This window comes from Anarhichas minor, unplaced genomic scaffold, assembly GCF_050575085.1.
Source record: "Anarhichas minor isolate MPS153535 unplaced genomic scaffold, ASM5057508v1 ptg000048l, whole genome shotgun sequence".
Lineage (NCBI taxonomy): Eukaryota > Metazoa > Chordata > Actinopteri > Perciformes > Anarhichadidae > Anarhichas > Anarhichas minor.
This window is the reverse complement of record NW_027466494.1, coordinates 197,501-211,711: the sequence shown is the minus strand read 5'-3', so window position 1 is coordinate 211,711 and position 14,211 is coordinate 197,501. Positions and strand designations below refer to the sequence as shown.

Here is a 14,211-nt window from a genome sequence, read left to right as displayed (position 1 = left end):
GACCAAAACACTGAGCGTAAAAACATGTAATAAAATTTTATTTACAGACATTTACAAAATATTTTCCCTCGTGTGTGTGTGTGTGTGTGTCAGGGTGCTTGTTCTGTTGGGTTCATCACTCGTCCCATGAACAAGATGGATCCTGAAATAGAGAACATTAAAAAAATATATTTTTAAATTCCTGAAAAAGATGATTTATGATTTTAACACTTTTTAACAAGAAATATGTTTGTTGGTTCAACTTTAAAACGTGTTTTAAATGTGAGTCTTGTTGCTACGAGTGTTCTTTCATCACTTTATTTATGTTCAATGGAAACACAATTAAAACTAAATAGAAAGAATACTAAGACAAATAAAAGCTAATTCAACAATTACTGAACTAAATACGTCAAATGAAAATGGCAGCAATACGTTACTTTTAAGTAAACTTGTCAGATAAAAAAAAAATGAGTGCTGGGCAAGTTATCGCGTTAACGCATTCATTAATTAACACCGACAATTATTTTATTGCGCGTTAACGCAGTTTTACGTTTTCTTTATTTGTAAAGTGCGTTGCTCACTGGCAGCGGTGGAGGAAGTCTTCGGACTATGTTGATGCAGCGTGTGGGAGAAGTAGAGATAAACTAAAGACAAGCTAACAGATGCTACAGAGGAGTGGAGACAAACTGCAGGTTAGTGTTGTGGAAGATGTCGGTCTGAGGAACGTTCTTAGGATCTCAACGAATGACGTCACGTATGAGCCTCAAGACGCACCGTCACCAGAAGAACACACGGGTTGTATTAAAGGAGAGGACGACTAAAGCGACGGCGTTACAATGAGCAGCAGCTGCTGCTCTCACTGGAGACTACTGGACATCACTGGGTCACCATCATCACCTCTGAGCTACAGCATCATAGTGATGAAGAGTAGAGCTGGGTCACCATCATCACCTCTGAGCTACAGCATCATAGTGATGAAGAGTAGAGCTGGGTCACCATCATCACCTCTGAGCTACAGCATCATAGTGATGAAGAGTAGAGCTGGGTCACCTTCATCACCTCTGAGCTACAGCATCATAGTGATGAAGAGTAGAGCTGGGTCACCTTCATCACCTCTGAGCTACAGCATCATAGTGATGAAGAGTAGAGCTGGGTCACCTTCATCACCTCTGAGCTACAGCATCATAGTGATGAAGAGTAGAGCTGGGTCACCTTCATCACCTCTGAGTTACAGCATCATAGTGATGAAGAGTAGAGCTGGGTCACCTTCATCACCTCTGAGTTACAGCATCATAGTGATGAAGAGTAGAGCTGGGTCACCTTCATCACCTCTGAGTTACAGCATCATAGTGATGAAGAGTAGAGCTGGGTCACCATCATCACCTCTGAGTTACAGCATCATAGTGATGAAGAGTAGAGCTGGGTCACCTTCATCACCTCTGAGTTACAGCATCATAGTGATGAAGAGTAGAGCTGGGTCACCTTCATCACCTCTGAGTTACAGCATCATAGTGATGAAGAGTAGAGCTGCATCACATGCTCTGACTGTCATGAAGACACAACACACACATGTAGATGAAAGGTGTGAAACATGTTCCTGTTGCACAGCAGTGGAACGTTTCACACACACACACACTGAGCACAGATAGTGAAGAGATAGAACTGCTGCTGTGTGAAGAGAACACTGCTGCTAACAACAACCTGATGTGTTTAAAGTGTTTACACACAATGTTATTCACCTTTAGTTCATAGAGCAGCACTTTAAAATAAAAGTGAGCAATACACTACTTTATAATTCATTATTGAACTTTACCATAACAATGAGATTAATCGAGATTAAACATTGTAATCGTTGCCCAGCACTAAAAAAAAGATGAACGTTTGAACATCTCCATTAATGTTTATTACATGTAATAATAAATGTTAATGTTTATTGTTGCATATGATCTCGGTTCATATTGTTGACGTAGTGTGATATGTAATGTAATGCAGCGCCCATCAGCTGCACTGGGACACTTTGATATGTAATAATCACCTGTGTTAGTCTGTCGCAGCAGGAATAGAAACGGACGGTCCGCCTTGAAAACAGGAGCTCTGGATCGTTTGAGGAGAACCATGGCTGGAACATCACACAGGATCATCATCATTATCGTCATCGTCGTGAGATTATTGTTCTGTTTCTCTTCATTGTTTCTCGTGTCTCACCTGTAGCCGCCGCTGCCTTCGTCCCGTCTTCTGCGACGTCGATTCTCACTTCATGGAAAGCGTCGGAGACGTAGAGACTCTCCTTCACTGCAGGAGGAAACAAGCTGTCAGCCAATCGGTGAGCAGCATGCACGTGTTAAAGCTGCATCCTCTCTAGTGTCCACCAGGGGGCGACTCCTCTGGTTGTATAGAAGTCTATGAGAAAATGACTCTACTTCTCTCTTGATTTATTACCTCAGTAAACATTGTAAACATGAGTTTATGGTCTCAATCTCTAGTTTCAAGTCTTCTTCAATACAGCATGATGTTCATTTAGTACATTATGGTCCATTTAGAGTCAAACAGACCATAAAGCAGGGGATGCTTTAGGGCGGGGCTACACGGTGATTGACAGGTCTCTACCAGAGACGTATACGGCGTCTCTACGTCACTCCTCCTCAGTCCATATATGGTCACTTCCTGTTTACTGGTTGCATTAAAACAAGATGGCGACGGCTAAATCAGGAACTCGACGCATCATTCACTGAGCCTCGTACCTCGTACGTGCAGTGTACTTTTCAATAAAATCGTTTCTGGTTCTGATTCACTTTGGATCTTTGTGAAGGTCCAGATCTAAAGGACTAAATGTTCTGACCTGATATTCCGGTGAAATCCGCCGCTGTCGGGTCGAAGGCGTCACTGATGCCCATGGCGGGAAGCACCGACCTCAGGTTGAACCTGTTCTGCATCCTGAACCTGCCAAACAGCAGACAGGAAGTAGTTTGTACCTCTGAAGATGACGTTACAGAGTCTAAAATAAAAAACAACAACTTTCTGTCCCGTGGTGCATGATCTTAACCTCGGTAGGAGGACGTCCATCTTGGTTCTGCGGAGGCCCGTGTCCCAGGAGGCCAGCTGGCGGGCGCTGAGCTGGGCCTCCAGGGAGGACAGCGGCATCTTCCTCTCGCTGGGCAGCACCACCTGTAGGCTGAGGGACCGGCCCAGGTACGGCAGCTCCAACACGGTGTAGCGCTGGTCCCACGCCGTCCGGAACTGACCTGAAGGGAGCGAGTCGGTTTAAAGGAGCAGCGTGTCTGTGGCCGACTAAACGGAAAGTTACTCAAACTGTAGTTCCTCAAACGTCCACTAGAGGCTCCCAGAGAGTCGATCCTCAGAGAGCTCCATGTTAAAATCAACTTTAGCAGAAATAAACACGTTTTGAGTGGATATCTCCGTATCTCTACGTTTCAGAAGTGTTTGTTTTTTGTCCTTTCTGGGCTGCCGTAGAAAGTAGTGGAATCCCTGAAGAACTCCCGCTCTGTATGTCGACATAAACAACTTCTTCTACGCTGACGAAGAAACCAACAGCCGACCCGAGTCGTTGTTGGTTTCTTGTCACTTCTGTCGTTATTTAAACCCAAACAAAGATCTTTTATTAAACATAAGTAAGTTGCTTTCTGTGAAGAAGGAAGTTTATTTTGAAAAGACTGTAAATTGGCACGAGAAATGATGAGAAACGTTTTTTGTAATAAATCACCGTTAAATACTAAGAAAAGATGTTTATTAATATTAAATTACATTTCTGTGAAAAGATCCTCCTGAAGGCTAAACTCTGTGACTCATTTCACCTCATCGATAACCACAAAGATATGAAACCATCACAACTATTCACATTATTGTCAGAAGAGAAGAATGACTCTTACCGAAGCTGACCTCGCTGGCCTGGTGCATCATGGGTACTTTGACGGCGGTCCCGTCAGAGAGGATGAAGGGCAGGTTCTGTGTGCTGCTGAACAAGAACTGTTTCTGCCAGACGCCCCTGAAGGCCACAGTGTTGACCAGAGCCATCTGCAGCCGCTGGCCCCACCAGGGGGCCTCGGCCTGGGGCTCACCGGAGCCCGACAGGTCCCCACTGCTGCTTCCTGCCTGGAGGGACCACGGCTCCTCTGGGGGGGATGAATTATGAGATGAATTATGAGCTGTTTAACTTCTAACACTATTGTTTTTGAACGTATGCATGTTCATAAAAAGACGGTAACACGTTTAACGAGGGAGAACAAGCTGCATCTATTAGATCTCAAGAAACAAAGTTTAAGACTAAGCAGACACACAATCATCTTCATATTACCCTTATTGGTGCTTAACAGACTTTCCTCTGATCGTACTGAATATTACCTCGTAATACTGAATATTATCTGAGGAGCAAAACACTCCATGTGCTCTGAGAAAGAGGAGAGTTAAAGCTGCATGAGGAGATATTCTGTGGCCACTAGGGGGCAGAGAAGCTCCTCAGAGACGTGTGAGTAAACCGTCTCCTGTAACTCTTGCTGTGAGCACTACGCGTGTTCAGCTGCTAAGAGCTTCTATACGCCGAGCGTCTCGTACCGGCGGTGCGTCCCGTGTGGTTCAGTTGGCTGAAGTCGGTCCACGCCGCCGCGCGCCGCGTGAAGTCGGTCAGCAGCTGAACGCCGCTCTGCACGAACAGCGTGCAGCTCTGGTGCAGCATCGGGTCCTGGCTGCTGTTGCTGGCGTCTCTGTGGGAATGAAGCAGGAAGTCGTGGACCTGGACGTCTGCAGGACGGGAAGACACGGAGGACGGGTGAGGACTATGAAGGAATAACTCAAAGCATATTCAACTGTCGTCACATTCATTTCTGTAAATATATATATATATTATTTATTTATTTTTTGTTTGAATATTTAGTTTGTGTATTATTAAATTGTTTTTATTTTTTTTAAATTATATATTAATTTCTTTCTCTTTATTGTTTTTTATTCTTTTCCTTGTTTTTTGTTTTTCAAGAGAGAAAAATAAATAAATTACATTTATTCTAAATATACAGAATTCCGTCATATTAAAATATATATAAATAAAAATATAAATAAATAAATGAACAAATGTGAAAATCAAATCATTCTAATCATTAAATGTTGTACATTTGTATTTACTTATTTATTCTGTTATTGTTTCCTCGTCTCTTCTTCTTCTTTTACTGATTTATTCTCCTTCGTGAGGCTCTTGTGACTCTGAACTTGTGTTTCTTTGCATTAGTGTCATTTATTTATAATAAACACAAGAACAACATATTAAAGACAGCGTGGCTCAGACACCGCTGAGCTCTGCTGGTCCCTGATGGACCCTGATGGTCCCTGATGGACCCTGATGCCTCCTACCCTTCACGTTGTATCCTAACGTGGCCTCCAGCTGAGCCAGCGTGTTGCCCCTGGCACCGAGCTGCAGCAGCCCCAGAGACGAGGACACGCTGGCCGGAGACACCATCAGGTTGGAGTTGTTCTCCGTCTCGGTAAGCGTCTGGTAGAGGCGGACGGCGAACCTGCCGTGCAGCTCCGCCATGCTGCCCTGAAAGCTGCCGTCACACCGGCTCCCCTCCACCAACCAGAGGCAGATGAAGAGCGACGCCACCGGCAGGAGACGCATGTCCTCACTGCTGCAGGACGGGGAACCGAGTGTCCAACTGGATCCTGCAGGACAAAGACAAGGAGAGGGAGTCAAACTAGATCCTGCAGGACAGAGACAAGGAGAGGGAGTCAAACTAGATCCTGTAGAACCAGGTTCACATTTAGTTCACATATTTAAACTGAAGGTGTTTCAGTTTAAATTTATAATACAAATGATCAAAAAAGACAAATGTAAGACTTGAATAAACATGGAATCTGCAGCAGTAATATTCATATCAGGTTAAATCCGTTCAGTGTAAGTCGACTGACTAACGTATTATAAAGTATTACTGTAGTACAAGTAAAAAAAGCACAACAGTAGCATCACAATATACTTTACAAGTATACCAAAAGTACATTCTGCAGGATAATATACTTTTTGCTTTAATGTAATAATTATTGATTATTATTATTTTAATTCTGTAAAATGTCTAAAGTTATTAAATAAATGCAGTACAGTAAGAAGTACAATATTTACCTCTAAGATGTAGTGGAGAAGTATAAAGTAGCAGAACATTGACATATAAACTTGTACTTCAGTATTGGAGTAAATGTACTTAGTTACACATTATTATACACCACTGATTATAATAATAAACTATAAACATAATATAATAGTAACACTCACTGACTTTTCTGCATAATTAGCATAAACGTATACTTCTCGTGTACTTTTACTCCGTTTTTCTCCTTTTACTTTAGTAAATGATCAGAATACTTCTGACGACAAAAACATGAGTATAGTTTATTAAAATGACTTTTAATAAATGACCTTTATTCCTCATAACGTCTTCCTGTTGTTTCTGTCTCAGGTGAAATATTACTGTGATGATGTCATAGGCGGTCCTACCTGTGGACAGGTGAGGTCGTGTCTCCAGCTGTTCTCTCAGACCGACACCAACCATCCAGGCTGTTGGTCCCTGGACGGTCTACCACGGTCCTCTGGTTCGGTCCTCTTGTCTGGTCTCTGGTCTCTGGTTTGGTCCTCTTGTCTGGTCTCTGGTCTCTGGTCCTCTCTCTGTCCCTGGGTGCAGGTCTCTGGTCCGGTCCCCCGGTCGTGTCTCTCTGAGCCGGTCTCTAGTCATAAGACGTGTTTAAAGCGCGCCGGGTTCTCGGTCTCCGTCGGAGATGTCCGTACCACTCGTCCGGGATTCCTGCCTCCCTCCTCGGGGCCGTGAGAGCCAGGCGGAGGGAGGCAGCTCCCCGACCAGCAAATCCCAGACCGGGACACACGCGCTCACAAGCGTGTGAGTTCTGTGTGTTCTAATTCTGGAGACACTAGAAGTTATTAATACTTTATAGAGGAAAGTTATTCATGTGATAATGAGAGTTTTCTGTCTCCTCCAGGAGAACAAGGAGAACATGGAGATCAGTCTTCACTGATCCGAGAAATATAGTTTAAAACCTGCAAGAAACTAATAAACCTCAGAGATATAGATATAGATATTATATAGATATAGGTCATATAGATAGATGTTATATACATATAGATGTATATAGATATAGATAGATGTTATATAGATATAGATATATACACGTGTCGTCACCTGACTGCCTCACCTGTTGGACTCTGATTGAACTCATTGTTGCAATAAATCGTGGAATGTGAATTACATTTTAAATCTTTATTTTAATGAACTTATTACGCAGTCAGAGAACGTTTTCCTTGCGTGTGAATCCTGCTTTAAGCTTTAGTCTCTGTCGCTGTCAGTAAATACAGTAAGTTAAATAAAAAGAGGACTTGATGACCGTGTCTCCTCTTAATTAGACACTCAGACGGTCTCAATAAACTGCTGACATTTGTAATGGTAATTTTTTATGTTGTATATATTTCTACTTACTTAGTATATATTTCTACTCAGTATATCGTATTCATGCGTAAGTAATTTTGCTCTGAACTTGGTTGAACTTCACGGTGTCTCTGCTGTGCAGAAGAAGAGTTCTCTCTCTGCTCACATAATAACTAACTGTGTTGTATGAGGACGTTCCAGCACCGAGGCCTTCGGGCCGCTGGCTTTGGTTGCTGACCGTTTGTTGTTCATTGTTGTTCATTTCAGTCTGAGACCAAACGTCTCAGACTGAAATGTGTAACATTGGCCATCGGCCCCCAGCTTTGCTCATTCTGTGTAAAGAAAGCTTGTTCACTTGTTTCTTGGTTCTTCCTCACTGAGACTGAACGCATTCTGTTGTGATGATTGAACCTTCTCTGAGCAGAGAATAAATACTTAAAAGACGACCTGCTTTTTGGTATTATGTATTTCAGCATGAAGAGACTCACGCAAAGCGGGTATAGGAATTTTTCCCATTACACATTCTTTCCCATGAAGAAGAGAACACGACTGGAGGCCGTCAGGTATTTGGGGTCTTTGTCTAACGAGGGACTCGACTCATTAGTGGAGCCGAGGCTCGGCTTCATTAAACCGACTCAACGCATTCTTTAAAACAACCGACTCCACACAGGGATGTAGAGTCACGGTAACCGATCTCAGACAATCGTCACCATCAACGCTTTCATCTGCAGGTTCATGTCTGTGAAGAACAAACGTCACAAACGTCACTGAAGACATGAACTCTGGTCTCCTGGGTGAAGGTCCTGTCTCTCTCTGTACTGCGTCACTTCATTTCACACTAAATGACGGAGACAAATGTTGGGAAAGTGATGCGCTGTAGTTCATTAAATGTCAAGAAATCCATTAATATGTAAATCAACGAGATATTTGTGAACCAGGAAGTAAAAACCATCGGACTTTCACCCAGCAGACCTCTGTGAGTGTCCCGTGTGAGACTCGCAGACTGTTTGGTAATCATGACGTCACCCGTTGCTGTTTTACGTCATCGTGGTTTTTGGTCACTGACATCTTGTTATAGCGATAAAAATAACACATAAATCACATTATATGAGAATAAATTAATCTACATTTTTTAAATATACAGAATACATTTCTTTAAAAAAATCAATTTATTTTTGAAAATATATTATTAAATAAATACAGAAATCAATGAAAACGCTTATAATTATAATAATAGTTCCTTAGTCGTCTTAATATTTCCATTTTTTATTCCATTTATTTATTGCTCTTTAATTTGTCATTTTAATTATTTTCTAGTATTTTATTTATTCTTCTTTATATTTCCACATTTATTTCATTATTATTTCACTGATTTATTTTATTTTTATGACACTCCTATAAAATCCTGCTAACTCAGCATCCTGTTCCAACCTGTATGTTTGGTTGGAAGATATGACAATAATTATTATAATATATTATTTAATAAAGTATATTCAGTGAAGCAGAGGTACTAATACTGTGCATGTTCACGTGCACAGTATTAGTACCTCTGCTCCTTCCTTAAGGAACCATGATGAGGCCTCCGCCTCGCAACCTAATCCTCACTGACGGAGACCGACCAGGCTCTCCATTCACACCACCTGACCTGTGACCCTGGAGGAGGAGGAGGAGGAGGAGGAGGAGGAACTTGAGTTTTACCAGTGAGCTGATTGGACCGAAAAACCTGAGTTAAGACTAAAGATAGCTGGCTCAGTATGTCATCATGGTTCAGGTTCAAGAGGAGGAAGAAGAGGAAGATGAAGAAGAGTAACAACAACAACAAGAACTCCTTCACGGTGAAGATCTTTAGTTCATGTCGTATCTCGTCGTCTAACTTTAGTGGACCAGAACCTTCAGTTCTGGAATGAATCTGCAGACGCTCCGGTTCTTCTTCATGGATCATCAACAGACTGTAGCTTTTAGTCTGGCAGTGTTTTAATGACTACCGGCCCTTTAAGAGGAGTGAGGAGGAGTCAGCAGCCAATGAGGATACAAAACAACCAATTTAGTGATGTATTATTATTATGTGTGATTACATCAGCTCTCTGAGATGAATACATAACTCAGGAGAGGAAATGTGAAACAAACCAAAGTGTTGAGTTATCGTGAAGTAACGATAGTAATATTTATTTTCTGTACTTATGTTGTTTACGCTCTAATTTTAAGCACAAGCACAATGTTTGTATGAAACATAAGTGCGTGGTTTGGTTGCAGAGTGTCTGACTCACAGCTGAGATTACAACAAGAGAAGAAGAAGAGCAGCAGCAGCAGAACAAGGAAAGAAGACGAAGATGAAACCAGAAGGAATCACACTGCTGCTGCTGAAAGGTCTCAGTGACAAAGTTCACTCGGCAGCTTCTGTTCAGACAGAGTTGAGATGCTCGGCTGTGATTGGCCGGCTGCTGGTGGCCTACTTATGGATTACAGGCCGGGTTAGGCCGCTACGGAGCCACAGCGATCTGCCAGGTACGCCTCGCAGGATTAAAGCCAGTAGAGCTGGCACTGAGCGAGGGGCGACGTGAGGGGGACGAGTCCTCACCTCGCCGGAGCCCCAAAGGACCATGGGAAAAAAAGAGTGTTCACACAGCAGCTTTAAAACACAGGCAGGGTCACCTTTAAATAATAAGATGGAGCAGTAACGTCCTGAACGTTGTCAGAGCAGCAGAGAAGCAACACGTCTCTCTGCTGCTCATCTGCTGCTGTTTGAAGCTGTTTCCTCACTTCAATCCATCAAACTCCATCATAACTAATAACTATTTAATATTTAATATTTAATCCATTCAGACACAGATCAACCTGTAACTCATGACTTACTGCTCACTGCCTTCTTCTCCTGTGAGATCCTCTGCTGAATTTACTCTTTAATGATCCGCCATGAAACTATGAGACACTGGAGGAGGAGCAGGAGCAGGAGGACAAGGAGGAGGAGGAGGAGGAGGAGGAGGACAAGGAGGAGGAGGAGGAGGAGGAAGAGAAAGAGGAGGAGGACAAGGAGGAGGAGGAGGAGGAGGACAAGGAGGAGGAGGAGGAGGAGGAAGAGAAAGAGGAGGACAAGGAGGAGGAGGACGACAAGGAGGAGGAGGAGGACAAGGAGGAGGACAAGGAGGAAGAGGAGGAGGAGAAGGACGACGAGGAGGAGGAGGAGGAGGAGGAGGAGGAGGAGGAAGAGAAAGAGGAGGAGGACAAGGAGGAGGAGGACGACAAGGAGGAGGAGGAGGACAAGGAGGAAGAGGAGGAGGAGAAGGACGACGACGAGGAGGAGGAGGAGGAGGAGGAGAAGGATGGAGGACAAGAAGGAGGAGGAGAAGAAGAATTCAGATGTTTGGACTTCATAAACTGATCAAAAGTACTTTTATTTATTGTTATTTCTCGCTGGTCAGTGATGAAGATGAATGTATTCTCTCATCAGCTCCAATAACTCATCAAACAGTTAAATTAATAATCAGATAATTGTGGCTCTAATTAGATTTTGTGATGTTTTACTTCACACGTTAATCTAAATATTTAGACTCGACCTGTTTTCCACGTTGATCTATTTATTATCTTTCTAGAAGTTTCCTTCATTTCAGCTGCAGAACCTTAAGTTCAAGGAACTCGTTCCTACGAAAGGTAAACAATGGAACCTCATACCGAGTACACATGTTGGTTATTGTATTTTATTTATACAATTCATTTATTTTAATGTATTTATTTTATTTATTTAGTTAGTTCTGTTTAGTGTGAATTAAGATGAATACTTCATAACATTACATTACAGTCATTTATCAGACGCTTTTATCCAAAGCGACTTACAATAAGTGTATTCAACATCGGTTTTCGAGAGAACAACTCGTCACCAGAAGTCATAAGTGCATCTCCTTTAAACAAGCATCTAAGAGCATAAACCTGAGCAGAAGTACAGAGCAGAAACAAAGGAATACAATAAGTGCCACAAACTAATATGAAAACAATAAGTGCAACAAGCTAGTATGAACACAATAGATGCTAAGTAAGTGCTAAGTGGAAGGCTCAGGGTCGTACTTCTTGAAGAGGAGAGTCTTCAGCCTGATGAAAGATGGGCAGTGACTCTGCCGTCCTGACGTCAGTGGGGAGTTCATTCCACCGCTGTGGGGCCAGGACAGGAAACAGCTGCGACCGGGTCGATCGGCCGCAGGACCTCTGAGCGACGGGGCAACCAGTCGCCCCGAGGCAGCAGAGCGAAGTGGTCAGGCGGGGGTGTAGGGCTTGAACATGGCCTGGAGATAGGAAGGAGCTGTTCCTTTCACTGCCCTGTAGACGAGCACCTACAGCGATGATCGTCTGTACTGTGAAGTATTCTGAACTTAGAACATTTAAAATTAACTACAATTGCATCAAAATGATTAAATACGGAGAAACTAAAAACATAACTTATATTAAACTATATTTTTAAGTACAGTGAACTTACATTTAAAAATGTAACGTTTTAAGTTTGAATTACTTGTAATTTTTAATATTTACTAACTTATAAATGAGTTTAGTTGATATTTGGATGTAAGTTTTTGAGTATTCTGAACTTTTAGTCTCATAACTAATATGAAGTTATATTATAATAAGAACTAATAATGAACATCATCTCCACTAGAACATGAATGAAGATGAACAGACTTCAAGGAAACACAGAAGATCACTTTAGTGGTGAAGCCTTCCTTTAATGTTTAATCATAATAATCATAATAATCATAATAGTTATGATTATTATGATTATTATTATGACTGAGGTTGGTTTACGGTCCGTCTGTAGCAGCCGCTAGTTTTCTTCATTACACGGATTATATTTATAGTTCAGTGTTTTTAATCAAATCAAGTTCCTCTGGTTCTAAGACTGAATGATTCTTTGGTTCTCTGGTTCTTTGATTCCCTGGTTCTTTGGTTCTATGATTCTCTGGTTCTCTGGTTCTTTAGTTCTTTGGTTCTATGATTCTCTGATTCTCTGGTTCTTTGGTTCTCTGGTTCTTTAGTTATTTGGTCCTATGATTCTCTGGTTATGTGGTTCTTTAGTTCTTTGGTTCTTTTGTTCTCTGGTTCTTTTGTTCTATGGTTCTATGGTTCTTTGGTTCTTTTGTTCTATGATTATCTGGTTCTTTAGTTCTTTAGTTATTTTGTTCTGTATAAACACACGTTTATTTTTGCAGAAGAAGAATAAATGAATGTTTTTCGTGTTGTCTCTCTGGTTCTATGGTTCTTTTGTTCTATGGTTCTTTTGTTCTATGGTTCTATGTTTCTTTTGTTCTATGGTTCTTTGGTTCTTTAGTTCTGTATAAACACACGTTTATTTCTGCAGAAGAAGAGTAAATGAATGTTTTTCGTGTTGTGTCTCTGGATCTTCATCTGATTGGTTCTCCAGACCTCCTCGCGTGAGTAACTCTGCGTTGATTGGTCGATGATGACATCATCACCTCTGCAGGAGACGTTCCTCCTCAGACCTCAGCTGGTGATGTCATCTCTCTGCAGAGTTTAACTCTTTATTCAGAAGTTTTATTTTAATGTTCAGATCAAAGTGGACCAGCAGAGGGCAGCACCGTGCTGCGTTCAAAGACTTCAGTCTGAATAAAACATTATTATTATGTTAAATCAGGTTCATACTCAACTTAAGGCCAAAGTATATCTTTAATCTTAAAACATTTAGAGAGGCCTTGATTGTTGTACTTATGTTCTCAATAAACAATAAAATAAAAACGTTAAATCTTGTTCCTCCTTTGACTCTGAGGTCACAACTCATCTTTATTTTAATATCATCATCAACATGTTCCATCATATTCTGGTTTCATTTGCCAGTAATAATTCATTTAAATGTAAATACTATTATTAGTTTGTTCGACTGTTTGTGTTTTTAAAAAGATAACAAATGAATTAACTCTTCACTGTCCACCGAACATAAAGACCTTTAAACCTTGAAGTCGTCTCCTGGTGACCAAACTAAAGTCTTCTTCTTGTTTCGGCCATTTTGGATTCAATCGAAATGATCAGAAAGAAAAGTGAAAGTTAAACTAGTTCAGATTGTATTTTAGTGGATAAACATTAAACAAAGCACCTTTAACCTGCTTCTCATTGAATCTGTGTTCTTTATATCAATAAAGTTTATTATATTCTCATATTATCGTAATAATCAACACTTTAAAATGACATCAAGGTGTGAGCGTGACCAGGTACTGACCAGTGTCTCTCGTGTGATTGGTCGCTTACATTTAACCGACATGCAGCAGAGGAAGTGAGGAAGCAGACCAACACGTCAAATGTAGAACTCTTCTTCTTCTTCCTCCTCGTCCTCCTCGTCCTCCTCGTCCGCCGGAGCGCTGACGATGCTGCAGCTGTCCGATTGGTTCACGGAGCCATCGCTCAGAGACGGAGCGGCGAACCAGGTGCCGACAGAGCCGATTGGGACGCGGCCCAGCGGAGACAGAGACGGGCCGATGTCTCCGGGCGGCGCCGATAGCGGCCGAGAGGAAGTCTGAGGCAGGCTGGGTCTGATGTAGGCGGACACCACGCTGAGGTCAGTGCCGCTAACGGGACTCACTTGGTCCCCCGTGTCCACGTCCGTCTCCTCCGCCCCGACCAGAGCGTCCAGGTTGAGACGGAAGGGCGGGACGAGGGAGGAGCTCCGGTGGAGGGAGTGGCCTCTGTGATGGGGGGAGGGGGAGGGGCCAGGGGAGGAGCAGGTGGAGCCTGACCTTTGACCCCTCCACTGGGGCCTCCAGGTGGCCCACTGGTCCTGCTGGTCCTGCTGGTCCCACTGGTCCTG

The 14,211-nt window shown here is 42.4% G+C and overlaps 2 protein-coding genes across 3 annotated transcripts in view; both read right to left on the bottom strand.

Moving 5' to 3' along the window:
* Window positions 1-89: 89 nt before the first annotated feature.
* On the bottom strand, window positions 90-6,527 carry serpine3 (serpin peptidase inhibitor, clade E (nexin, plasminogen activator inhibitor type 1), member 3). Its single transcript, XM_076112207.1, has 9 exons — window positions 6,473-6,527; window positions 5,338-5,646; window positions 4,549-4,734; window positions 3,867-4,109; window positions 3,023-3,221; window positions 2,819-2,919; window positions 2,185-2,271; window positions 2,015-2,098; window positions 90-142 (listed from the first exon to the last, which is right to left on the bottom strand). Exons 1-9 carry the CDS (start codon window positions 6,525-6,527, stop codon window positions 90-92), a joined length of 1,317 nt encoding a protein of 438 aa, XP_075968322.1.
* A 6,696-nt stretch (window positions 6,528-13,223) lies between these two features.
* fam124a (family with sequence similarity 124 member A) overlaps window positions 13,224-14,211 on the bottom strand; it is a 16,955-nt gene continuing 15,967 nt past the window's right edge. For both annotated transcript variants that reach the window (XM_076112251.1, XM_076112252.1), the window contains exon 4: window positions 13,224-14,211. This exon is cut by the window's right edge. In XM_076112251.1, coding sequence (XP_075968366.1) covers window positions 13,702-14,211 — 510 coding nt within the window. In that variant the 3' untranslated portion in view covers window positions 13,224-13,701.